The 12,963-nt window shown below is 43.8% G+C and overlaps 1 protein-coding gene across 1 annotated transcript; it reads left to right on the plus strand.

Moving 5' to 3' along the window:
- Window positions 1-11,823: 11,823 nt before the first annotated feature.
- LOC125638939 (olfactory receptor 5AR1-like) lies at window positions 11,824-12,762 on the plus strand. Its single transcript, XM_048855249.2, has one exon. The coding sequence runs from the start codon at window positions 11,824-11,826 to the stop codon at window positions 12,760-12,762; it is 939 nt and encodes a 312-aa protein (XP_048711206.2).
- The last annotated feature ends 201 nt before the right edge of the window (window positions 12,763-12,963 follow it).

A 12,963-nucleotide genomic window follows, 5' to 3' on the forward strand; every position in this document is an offset into this window, starting at 1 on the left:
AACATAATGAGGATGGAAGACTGGATCCAGTAGCATATGAATCCAGGAAGCTGCAAAGAGCTGAGATAAATACCTGGCAGCCGTCTGGGCAGTGCAATCTTTTGAGCCACTCACAGGAATAGCTCCAGTCACTATTCAAAGCACCCACACTAAACTAAAATATATTTTGTCAGGAAAACTGATGGGGGGAAGTCTCTAATACTCGAATGGCACAACGGACGCTGATTTGAATTAACAGAGGGGTAACCACAGAAACTGTGTCCAAACCAGATGTGTTAACACATGCATTAATTGAAAAAGGGAACTGGCATGATTGTCCAGAGGTTACTCTGGAACAGAGAATTGCTCTCGTGGAGGCACCCCCACTGGAGGAATTGGATACCAGAGGACAAGAGAAGCCTTTTTGGTTCACTGATGGAAGTGCAATGGTAATAAATGGGAAAAGGTGTGTAAAGTATGCAGCAATTAATTTAGATAAGGAGATTATTCAGGGCCAGCTGGACCACGGGTCAGCCCAACATGCCGAATTACATGCAATTTATCAGGTTCTGAAACAATATGAGGACTCCCCATGACCAGTGTATATTTACCCTGAGAGTGATTTTTGCATAGAGGGAATTCAGTTCTGGATGCAGGACTGGAAAATAAATGGGTGGAAGGCAGCGAATGGTAAAGATATTGCATACTTAGATGAGTGGAAATGGATTTACCAGTGGGTAACAGAGAATCCTAAGCAATTGAAAATCGGGCATGTGAAAGCCCACAACAAGGGAACAGGCAAGGAAGCCATTTGGAACAGTCGGGTGGACACAATAGCCCAACAACACAGTATAGCAATTGTAACTAGAAGCCAAGGTAAAAGCACCCCTACTGATGCCCCCAAACCAATGGGTGCTGCTATAAATCACCAAACTCCAGGAAAAGTGGAAAGCCAAGAACTGATTAATGTAGCCCATCAGTTCATGCATGAGGAGGTAAAAGGAACCTTACATAGGTTAAGACAAGTTGCAGAATGGAAAAAAACATGGAAGTTGAAATTAGAACATGGGTAAGGAATTGCATTCGGTGTGCACAGGATAGATCACGACCCCCTCACTGGTAACCCGTGATGCACCACGGGGGCTTGGGCCCTGGCATACAGTTCAGATTAATGTTATTGACAAGTCACCAAGAAGTAAAGAAGGATTTCAATGCTTGTTAGTAATAATTGATTCCTTTTCAGGATTGGTAGAAACATTCCCCACTAAAACTAATAGCACCACGGTGGTAGCTAAGAATTTTTTTAATGAGGTGGGTGTGTAGATATGGTACCCCTGAAACAGGAGATTCTGATAATGGGGGAGCCTTTGTGGGAGAAATTTTTACATCAGTGTTACAAGCTTTAGGAATCAAACAAAAATTACATATATCATTCCAACCCCAATCCTCGGGTCATGTAGAGCGCATGAAATGCACCATTAAGGAAGCACTGCGGAAAGTAGTAAATCCTACTGGAAAAGATTGGCCAAACAAGCTGCCTCTGATTCTAGCAGATATCTGCAGCAGCAACAGACTGAAAACCAAAATCCAGCCTTTTCAAATTATGTTTGGAAACTCAGTGCATCTTGTGATTGACCCTAGCCACCTAACACAAGATCAGGGAGAAATCCCTAATGTAACAGCGTGAATATTTACAGTGCCTTAAGCAGCTGAAACAAGAGAAAACCACTCTCCTATATAGGGTTGATCAAGCTATAGAACAAATGAATAAAAAAAAAATCCATGCACAAAAGCTTACTGAAACATCCCTAAGGGAAATTGGGGATCAAGTCATGTGTCTTAAATTGGGGAAAAGGGGCCACTCACTGCAATCAAAATGGACAGGACCCTATTCCATAGCGGACCGCCTCAGCCCACTGATATACTGTATTGAGTGAGAAGGATGGAAAATTAAAATGGGTACATGTTTCACAGATTAAACTTTTTTCATGAAAAATAATGTCTTGGACTTTTTACAGGAAAGGACTCCTGGGATTCGGAACATAAGGTGCTGCTCGACCACTTCTACCCTCCAAATCCATGAAACCTCAGTATAAGGTTTGGCAGTCCCTGTTCTTGGGGGCTTGTATGTCCCAGATATTCAACAATATCTTGTGGGAGCCCACTGCAATCTCTCCCCTGGTCAAGGATCATTCCCCCCTAAATAATCAATCATGGATCCCCATCAGGGAACCAGGAATCCTCTTAGAATGGTATGATAAAAATACAAATCGAATCCTGAGGCCAATAGGAAATACTAATATTTATGCCTGGGATGGGGAAGTGGGACTTAAGGTTCACCTTATAAACACCACAGGAGTACCAAAACACTGGGAAATAGGGGTGAAAATAGAGGGTCTCTATGGTGATACCACCTGGAGTTCCAGCTACCCATGATTACCATATCAGTGGGATGAGCCTATTAAGACAGGGACAATACTAACTGTCATAGTAGGATATTGTCCAATATCCCACAGAAATCCAAACCTTTGCTTCCCAGATACGTGTACTAAGACTTGGGGTACGTTTACACTACCTGCTGGATCGGCAGGTCGTGGTTGATCTATCGGGGATCGATTTATCACGTCTAGCATAGATGAGATAAAATCGGTCCCCCATCACTCTGCCGTAGACTCCTGTACTCCACTGCAGCGAGAGGTGGAAGCGGAGTCGATGGGGGAGCGGTGGCAGTCGATCCTGTGCTGTGAGGACGCAAGGTAAGATACATCGACTTCAGCTACGCTATTCTCATAGCTGAAGTTGCGTATCTTAGGTCAATCCCCCTCCCCCCCCCTGCGTAGACCAGGGCTTAGACCAAAGATGTTTCTTTCAAAAGAAGCACCCCGATCAGGATAAAGAAACCTAAACTGTTTGTAACTCAGAGTGATCCCATAAAGGTCCTCCTGAATCCTTTGTTTGTAGAAATTAAAATTAATATGGATTGGACCCAGCTGAATGTGTCAAGAGTGGAGCCAGAATGTTTGCCCTACTCTCTTCCTATATTAAAAGCCTGGATGAAAACATACCAAAGTCCCTATGGTCGGACCAAACAGGATATAGCAGACACAGTATTCGGAGGAGTTGGTTTTCGGACAGGAATTATGAATATGGTAGATTTAGAGATAATCAGAAATAAATTGAGTGTCGTATCACAATTATAGGAGCATCTCATACACAAGCAGGCAGATGCTAATGTGGATTTAGTACAAATAGGCCTAGGCAATCTGAAAGCGACATGGAATCTGTGGAAATGGTTAAACACTACCACCTGGCAGCTGTGCAAGGAACAGCTGAAATTGGGAAACAAAACTGCCTTAGCCATGGGGTGCACTGAGATGCAAATTCTTAGTTTAGCATCACTCAAAGATGAAATGTTCTGGGTAATATCAGGAAATGTTAAAGCACTGGAGCACCTTTTAAAATAACAGAAAAGATCTTTGTTTGATGCCTATAAGCATGAATGGATACAATATGTCTCCAGGATGGTTAAGCCTGAACGGCTACTTAGAGAAATTATTGTCAAAATTGCCCATCAGGAATCTGTGGAGGCAGAGCTATGGAAAGTCAGTCCACTACCAAAATTAACCATGGGATCTTTCTGGTTACCTTGCATTACGGGTTAGTGGGCCGTGAAATAGAAAAGATTATTGGACACACAACAGTGTACAGAGTGGGACCCTCGCAAATGGGTATGCCTCTCCCTGCCTGCCACTACAGAACCATGCAGTAGGGATACATCCTTAGGCACATGTGTTTAGGATGAACTGGAAAATGTAACCCGTGTTTTATATAATGGACAATGTGTATGTGTTGTATCCTGGGAAACAATATTTTGCGAGGAGGAAAGCATTAGCTAGCCACCAGTGGATGTGTGTAGATGCAATGCAAGCATTTTATATACAGATAACCACACTTATTACCTTCCTAAGTTAGAGAGAGCCCAAAGTACCATTATGGCCCACTTAGTTAACTTCTCCATCTCCCTCGGTTTGGATTGGCAGGAATTAGCTGACCATCTGCTTCGAGAAGCAAAAGTAACTCAGTTTTTGCAAGAAACCCAAAAGGATGTGGGAAAGCGAATTCTCCAAACAACACATGCAAATGGAGATATGACTAAAATAGCTGATTCTGAAAAAGAACTCACTGCATATCATTGGTAATATGTTTTTACAGGCTAGTCGCACCTCCCCCTCACAGATGAACACCCCAACTATTGGGCTAAAATTACAAAGGGAAGGACCACCACCGCCTCCTACAGTGACTGCATTGTAACTGGCACCTAAATCCTGATAATACTAGCCAAGCCTGCATGCCTGTGGGATACCATAGTGAACAAGAGAAGAGTCATCACTGGGTCTGCCATGGATCTCCTTGGGGATAGGTGATGACCACAATGTCTTTGTGCATCTGCTGCCATGGATCAGTGCATGGGTCCATCCCTGCTGAAGTGGCTTCCACCTGGGCCACTCACAAACAGCTGTCTAGCATGCAAATCACACGCTGAGCATGTGTGTGTAACTGCAGCCTGGCCAGGAATAGCTGGGTTACACTCAGGCTCTCACCACCCTTGGTTATACTGCAGGGTGACCCCAACACTCTCCCCACTCTTCAATTTCCTTCCAGAAATGTACGTCCTATGCTGCCCAGTCCTCTCCTGGACAATACAAGCTACATTGTCTTTATTTCTTTAGTAGCACTAAGATACATGCAACTTAGTTTCTCAGACACTTCTATTTAAACACACTGGATTAGATAAAACAATAAAACAAAATTTATTGACCACAAAGATAGATTTTAAGTGAGTGAAAATAACAAACAATGTGAAATTCAAAGCAAAAGTTTCATCCCCACATGCCTTCAGCAGTCTTACTGACCAAACTTCTTCGGTCAGGACCCCTCCCCCATTCCAATGGCTGCTTTCTTTATCCCTTCATATGTAGTGAATCAACGGGCAGAGAGAGAGAGTGATACAGAGTGAGTGGTGTCTTTTATAATCCTATCCCCCTTTTTGAGAAACATTTCCACCTGATTACCATGAGACAAAATGTCTCTGTGCAAAGATGTTTCCTTTGTACTTTTTCCTCACCTTTTTGAGCTTCTCTGGTTTCAATTCCTGCTTGATAACTCTGTTTACTGCTTAAATACAAAATTAAGCAGAGCACACATTTCTTTGTTTAAGATAGACCTGTTTGCCAACCTCAGTTTGAAACATATTAATAAGACCTTAAGAACATAAGGATGGCCACACTGGGTCGGACCAAAAGTCCATGTAGCCCAGTATCCTGTCTTCCAACAGTGGCCAATGCCAGGTGCCCCAGAGGGAATGAACAGAACAGGTAATCATCAAGTGATCCATCCCCTGTCACTCATTCCTAGCTTCTGGCAAAGAGAGGCTAGGGGCACCATCCCTGCCTATCCTGGATAATAGCCATTGATGGACTGATCCTCCATGAATTTATTTAGCTCTTTTTTGAACCCTGCTATAGTCTTAGCCTTCACAACATCCTCTTGCAAGGGGTTCCACTGGTTGGCTGTTCATTGTGTGAAAAATATTTTTTTTTGTTTTAAACCTGCTGCCTATTAATTTCATTGGGTGGCCCCGAGTTCTTGTGTTATGAGAAGGAGTAAATAACACTTCCTTATTTACTTTTTCTATACCGTTCATGATTTTATAGACCTCTATCATATCCTCCGCCCACCGTCATCTATTTTCCAAGCTAGAAAGTCACAGTCTTTTTCATCTCTCCTCATAGAGAAGCCATTTCATAGCCCTAATCATTTTTGTTGCCCTTTTCTGAATCTTTTCCAATTTATCTTTTTTAAGAGGGGGTGACCACATCTGCATGCAGTATTCAAGATGTGTGCGTACCATGGATTTATATAGAGGCAAGTTGATATTTTCTGTCTTATTATCTATCCCTTTGTTAATGATTCCCAACATTTTGTTCACTTTTTTGACTGCCACTGCAAATTGAGTGGATGTTTTCAGAAAACACCAAACAATGTAATCTTAAAACTTCACATGCCACACGTATTTTATCAGGACCATACTGATCAGCAAATTATGAGTTTTCAAATGATACATTATAAGGCATACGTTAAAAAGCAAACAAAACGAAAAACAAGACAAACAAATCCACAAACAATTCCACCCCCACCACAAGCTACACTCTTCCAAATACAAGACAAAAATATCAGCTATTCAAACATATGAAACGTAGAATGCGAGAGGACTCCTGTCTCTGAAGCATACTAAACAGGTGTAGCCACACCCATAGCCCTATGTAATCAGCAGCACAATCAGAACAAATTCCATGGGAACAACCCCTAGACTGAACAGTAACACCCTTTAAAGTCTGTGGGAATGTCAATTTATTCTATCACCATGAAACTCTTCACTCCCATCCCTCCCACCTCCAAAGAAACACATAGCAATGGCTCATAGTGTGTTTAACTTGCTCCCAATTGGTACATAACCTGGGGATCCAGATGTGGAGGGGACCCAGCAGGAGTTAACATGGATTTGAATCTTGTTAACTTCTGGTCTGGTCTCTGTGAAATCCGGATCTACCTCCGCATCCCAGACAGTTCATGAAAAAGGTCTTCCAAGGGGACCTAGCACAGGGGCCAAATTCAGCAGACCCAGTGTTCCTCCATCAATGACTTGCTAGATTTGACATGCCTCTGCTCTCATTCATTAACGGATGAATACAGCCCTACATTTTGGGGAGATGTTTAAACAAATGAAAAATTTCCCTCAGTGGATCTCTTAAGGAATGAAACAGGTTTCAGTGAAGCCCCACCCTCCTGTGTGACATCAGTAGAGGGCAGGGGGATAATGCGCATTCTCTCTTCCCTAGCTTGACTGGGTTTCTGGGTATGGACAAGGGGTTGCTGTTAGGACAAACTCTAAAGGACCCCTTTAATGACTTTAGAGGTCTGTAGCAGCGTGGCACTCATCTCTGACAAGTACCCCTTCTGGTTGGGTGTGTCCATAATCTTTAAACAGACCCAGCTTTGGTATCAGTTGGGGATTGGTCCTGCTTTGACCAGGGGGTTAGACTAGATGACCTCCTGTGTTCCCTTCCAACCCTGATTTTCTATGATTGTGTGATCAGGCCATACCCCAGGGCTTCCTCCCTGGAGGCAACGATTTTGCCTTGTCTGGGTCCTTCTGGCCCTACCTATCCATCAGGGACATGAAGTACTTTGAATCCCTTTTACTGTTGTCCAATTGAAGGCCACTTCCTCAATGGCCTAACCACTACTCCAGGTCCCATGGGGCCCAGAGACCTTAAGAATAGCAGCCACACATCACTGTGTCCCTTTAACTAAACTGCTTTCCGCTCCCTACTGCCCCTACTGCTACTGCCCCATAGCCTCAGCCTTTAGTAATGCTTCTCCTTTACCTCAGGGCAAATGTACATTTAAGCCAAGCAGCCAAGGCCCAGCTCCCTTGGGCTACTGCCCCAGGCCAAGCTAGGAGCGCTTTCTCACTCCCCCAGTCCCTGCCACTTCTGAGCTGTCCATGGTGCTGCAGTTTCCTTTAGCCAGCCAGGAGTTCAACAGAGCGACACTGATTTACACCAGCGAGGGAGCTGGGCCATTGACTTCTATGAAGCGATGTCAATTTACAGCACCTGGGGATTGGCTCATTGACTTCAATTAAGTGACACAGATTTTCCATAGTGTCATGATTTCTAGTCTGACCTTTGCCTAACACAGGGCACGGAACCTTGCCCACTAATTAAAACTAAAACATCTCTGTCGGAGAGCTATCCAGTCTTGATTTAAAGATGTCAGGTGATTGTGTCTTGGTATGTTGCCCCGTTCAGGATTCAGAACATACTCAGATTCACACCACTTGAAGATCTGGCCCTTTGGTTTCAGTGGAGCTATGCTGATTTACACCAGTTGTGAATCTGCCCCAATGACTCCCAGGGAGAGGCATCCATTGACAGCAGCAGGGGATGTGGTCTAATGGGTAGTGTCCATGTTATGGTTACCTCTTTAAGCAAGTCTATCCATATCCAGCAGACCTGGGCACAGCGCAGACAAGACCTGAGCATCCTCGTTAGGCAGAAGTTGAGGAATGTAGAAGGTCCAATGATGCCCCCTCTGCCTGTGTGATGTCACTATAAGGCAGGGGAGTCTGCACATTCTCTCTTCCTTAGCTTCACCAGGTTGCTGGGCAGGGACAAGAGGCTGCCACTAGGAACATCTCCATGCAGGAGATTGTGCAGGAAGGGCTCATCTCGATTTCAGAAAAAAAAAAAAAATTCTGAGACCTGTAGGAAGAGAATGGATATTTGCAATGCATAGGAGCTGTTAACGTTACAACTGGGTCATTTCACAAGATGAAATCCCTGGTCATGCATTGAAGAGATCCCAGCATGGAAGGGCACAGAAATTAAATTGTCCCCTCTTTCATGGGGAATTTACCATTTTTCATTCTTGAATTGCTCTTTCCATGTGAAATAAAAGTCATTTGCATAGAAAGTTTAAGGCCACTCTTTGCGTGTGAAACCATAAAAATCAATCTCTTCCTCTCATCTGTCAAAACCTGCACCACCATCATCCAACACATCATTTTTATAATAGTGATTCCATTCAGAAGGGTCATTTCCATAGTTCCCTCTAAGGTATGTGCCTGAGTGGCCATACATGAGGGAGTGAAGGGCCATGCACCTTGACCCTGGAGAGGATGCATGCATAAGATGAAGTGGTGGCCTTGGGAGGAATAGGTAGTAGATGAGGGAGCATTTGGGTGAGATAGGGAGTGAGGGGAAATTGGGACATGCAGGGCTGCACCAGCTGGAAAGAGATGTAACTCTCTCCAGCTTCAGGGCTGCGGCTGCCAGGGAGAGATGGCCCTCCTTCCCAGCCCCAGCTTGGTGGCTGCTGCATCAGGGGAGATACCCCACTCCTTCCCAGCCAGGTGGCTGCCGCGGTGCAGGAGAGAGAATGCTCTCCCCAAACAAATGCTAAAACATAATGGAAATCACTTGTCTGGACATTCCATTAAGTTTTAGCATTTGTTTGGGGAGAGGTATTGGAAACCATTAAGGCCATATCTTTGCTATCTGGTATAGGTTTGGCTCTTCAGAGTACTCCCTTTGACTCATAAGTAGCAAGCAGCACTAGGTTTGATGGGAGTGCTAGGTGTTGGGTTGGATAAAGACCTTAGTTGTAAGCTCTTTGGAGTTTACAGAGAGATTCGTACTTCAAAGCCGTGTGTTAATGCCATGCAGGGCATGTAAAAACTTAATGAGTCTGTCTACTCCGAGTTTTTGAGTTGTTGACACACACAATGTGAAAGCAGGAGAACTTTGCCTGTTTCTACAGGGCTCTGTTGCACTTGCATTGAGTGGATCCTAAACACTCATTTAAAATACCCATCACCAACCACTTGATGTTTTACTTCCCTTCATATTTTCAGTGTTGTCACTTGTTTGTTTGTGGCTTTGTTTTGCTGGCTGTGTGGCTTTACTACTTTTTACTGTTCTATGTGTGTGAAGTATTAATCAAAGTAAGAGTTGACATTCCAGAGACATTATATAATCCCAAGTGTGTGCCTTTTACTCTCCTTTCCAGTATCAGCAAATATCTTATTACTATTTGCGGTGAGAGCATTTCTAGTTGACTCATACATTTATTTAGCACCTTAAAGCTGAGCTCTGTGTGCAGATAATATGCATGCAAGAGGGATAGTTTTGTGATCTACAGAAGTCTGTAGCATGCTAGTGTTTTGGCAGACACTTCATTCTGCAAGAGCACCTTTCCCTGAAGATTTAGTGGTCTGTGGTAGGAGTAGGTTATATAATGGGGCCTCTGGGGCGTATTTTTTATGCTTTCACTTAATGACCATGATGACTTTATTTTATTTATATAGCTGTTTTCATTGCACCACATTTTGCTGTGTTTACTAGCTTGAGTTCTTAGAAAAGGATGATAAAATACATGTACTCCAAGGGCAGTGTTATTTTTCTTTTTATTTGATTTCATATTAAATAAGCATCTTAAGCAGTGCACCTTGTTCATTATCCTTTATTTTAATATTCTCTCTTCTTCTCCTTCCATACCTATAAACTTTTAAAAATATATATTCTATCTTGGTGTAGTATGCACAAAAAATGACCTCGATATTGGTGCTGCACATAACAATATTCAATCTGCACATGGATGGAAAACAGTAGAGAGAACATATAAACACCAAATTCACAATGGAGGGCAGATGTTTGTGGTCTCCTCCTGAGCTCCTCTGATCATCATGTGGTCTCCATCAAGAACAATGTGTCAGCCTATCCTTCCTACTTTGGGGAGTAACCTAGCCAGGGAAGGACATAGAATACCGTGGTGATTGGCGTCCTATGGAGGGATGGATGGATGGATGGATGGATGGATAATCTGTAGTACACTTACATGTCTTACAGGTTTTAAATTTCATCTATTGTGGTCGGGACAATGAGATGATTCTGAAACAATTAGTACATTTCAGCTGTATCTAATGGTCTGTTCCTTTGATTCCAGACTTCTTGCTAAGATTGGTTGAAAATTTTTCTTGAGCAGTTTTTCTGATGGGCTGTGGGACTCTGGTGATGTTCCAGGGCAGTTCAGCAAGAGGAGAGACCATCATGGATCATGGGGGATGGAGTCCAGCCTGGGAGCCTGGTCCATGGAAGAGATTCTTGGTGTGTGGTATCTGATGCACCCCCGTGGTATTTCCAAGCTGAAATGTTAAGTTTTCAGCCAAAAGCTTTCAGTCTCCACAAAAAAAATCCCGTTGTGGATCAGCTCTATGCAGTACCCGGCTTGCACTGAAAATAGCAGGATGAAATATACCTCTAATCTCATATTGTGTAACTCTGGTAGAAATTGCATCATTTAATAACACAGTAGAAAACAGTCGGCCAAATTAAATCCCCAGGACTTGGGTAGCTTTGGTTCACGGAGCACATTAATTAGGTGTTTTGTGTCTCTGAGCTCAGGTATTCCCAGTTGCTTCAGTGGTCATGTCCCATAGATCACAAATCTCACTATAAAACTTTCCAAATGCTCCAAACTGGACGATGGGGAAATGCCACCACATCTCTCTCTCTCTCTTCTCAGCAGGTACCTGCCGTTGTCCAGCATCACAGTCATACACACACACACACGCAGACACGCAGACACCATGGGGATCAGCAGGTATTGACTTCCAGACCTCCAGCACCAAAAGCCTCAGCCCCAATTCCTACCCTTTCAGCTAAAGGAGCAACCTGCTGGGTAGGAAAAATAGGCAATTACCTAGTCACTGAAGCCAGGGCTTCCCATTCTGTCTCTGGGTTTTCATACAGGCTCCAGTAAATGCCCAATAGCTTAATTAGCACAGTGAGCATCTTTACCCCAAACCGACATGCCAAGCCACAGAGCTCCCCTTTCCCGAAGAGGGTAAAAAGATTAACACTCCTTTCCTCTCACCCCTTCTTTAGCCAAGGAATAATCGCTTCAGACTGATTCTCTCACAGCAGAGTCACAAGTCACTGTTTTCTGTTCGGAGTCGTGAACAGGAGTGTTTGTGTGGGGGGCATGATTAACCTGCGTGTCATTGTGTTTGCACAGCGTGTGCATTTTATCAAACACCTGGAATGACAAGCTGTGAATATCTGGCTCTGTGGACTAAGCCCTTCCCTGAGCGCGTACTGATGTCCATTGAGAAACTGATCTCCATTTATCTTCATGTACTTCATTACAGAGAAGGGACAGGTTTTTCGCAGCATCCACCTGCTTACATCTGTGTAGCTGCCTCATCTCTGTTCAGAGGAGATGGAAAATGGAAATCACTCAGAGGTGACTGAATTCATTCTCTCAGGACTGACAGATCGTCCGGAGCTACAGGTCCCCCTGTTTGTGGTGTTCCTACTGATTTATGGTATCAGCCTGGTGGGGAATGGAGGGATGATCTTGTTAATCTTGATTGATCCCCGACTCCAGACCCCAATGTACTTTTTCCTCAGGAATTTGTCTTTCTGTGACCTCTGCATTTCCTCGATAATTTCCCCTAAGATGCTGCTGAATTTGTTAGCTGAGAGGAAAAGCATTTCTTACACTGCCTGCGCTGTGCAAATGTATCTCTCTATTGTTTTTGCAGATGTTGGTTGTCTCTTGCTGGCTGTGATGGGGTATGACCGTTATATGGCCATCTGTAACCCGCTGCTCTATACGGTCACTATGTCCACTAAGCTTTGTAAACAGCTGGTGGCTGGGGTGTACGCTGTGGGGGTGGTGGATTCAGTGATAAACACGTGTTTTACATTTGGGCTGTCATTCTGCAGCTCCAACATCATCAATCATTTCTTATGTGAGATCCCCCCACTGTTGGCGCTCTCCTGTTCTGACACCCGCATCAATGAGATTGTGATGTTTGTTTTAATGTGCTGCATTCAAGTCATCAGCTTTCTGACTGTCCTCCTCTCCTATGTCTATATCACCTCCACCATCCTGCAGATCCGCTCTGCCGAGGGCCGACACAAAGCCTTCTCCACCTGCTCTTTCCAATTGACCACTGTGGTCCTGCTTTTTGGCACCCTCTTCTTCATGTATTTACGTCCCACCTCCAGCTATTCCATGGACACAGACAAAGTGGCCTCAGTGTTTTACATGCTGGTGATCCCCATGTTGAACCCCCTCATCTACAGCCTGAGGAACACGGAGGTGAAGGACGCCCTGAGGAAAGCAATGAATAAACTTCTAACCAGTTCTTGAATCTGTTTAATTCAGGACTGGTTTAGTGCTGGGGAGTGGAAACAGGTGAATTCAATTCTCAGCTCATTACAAAATAATTTCGGAGAGCACGTGGTAGTTTTGTTCATTATTATATTGTTATTATTATTAATTTTTTTTGTATTCCAACAAGGTCTGCAGTCCCCAACTGAGATCAGTGGACAAAACACGGGAAGCATCACA

The sequence above is a fragment of the Caretta caretta genome, chromosome 6, assembly GCF_965140235.1.
Source record: "Caretta caretta isolate rCarCar2 chromosome 6, rCarCar1.hap1, whole genome shotgun sequence".
In the NCBI taxonomy this organism is placed as follows: Eukaryota; Metazoa; Chordata; order Testudines; family Cheloniidae; genus Caretta; species Caretta caretta.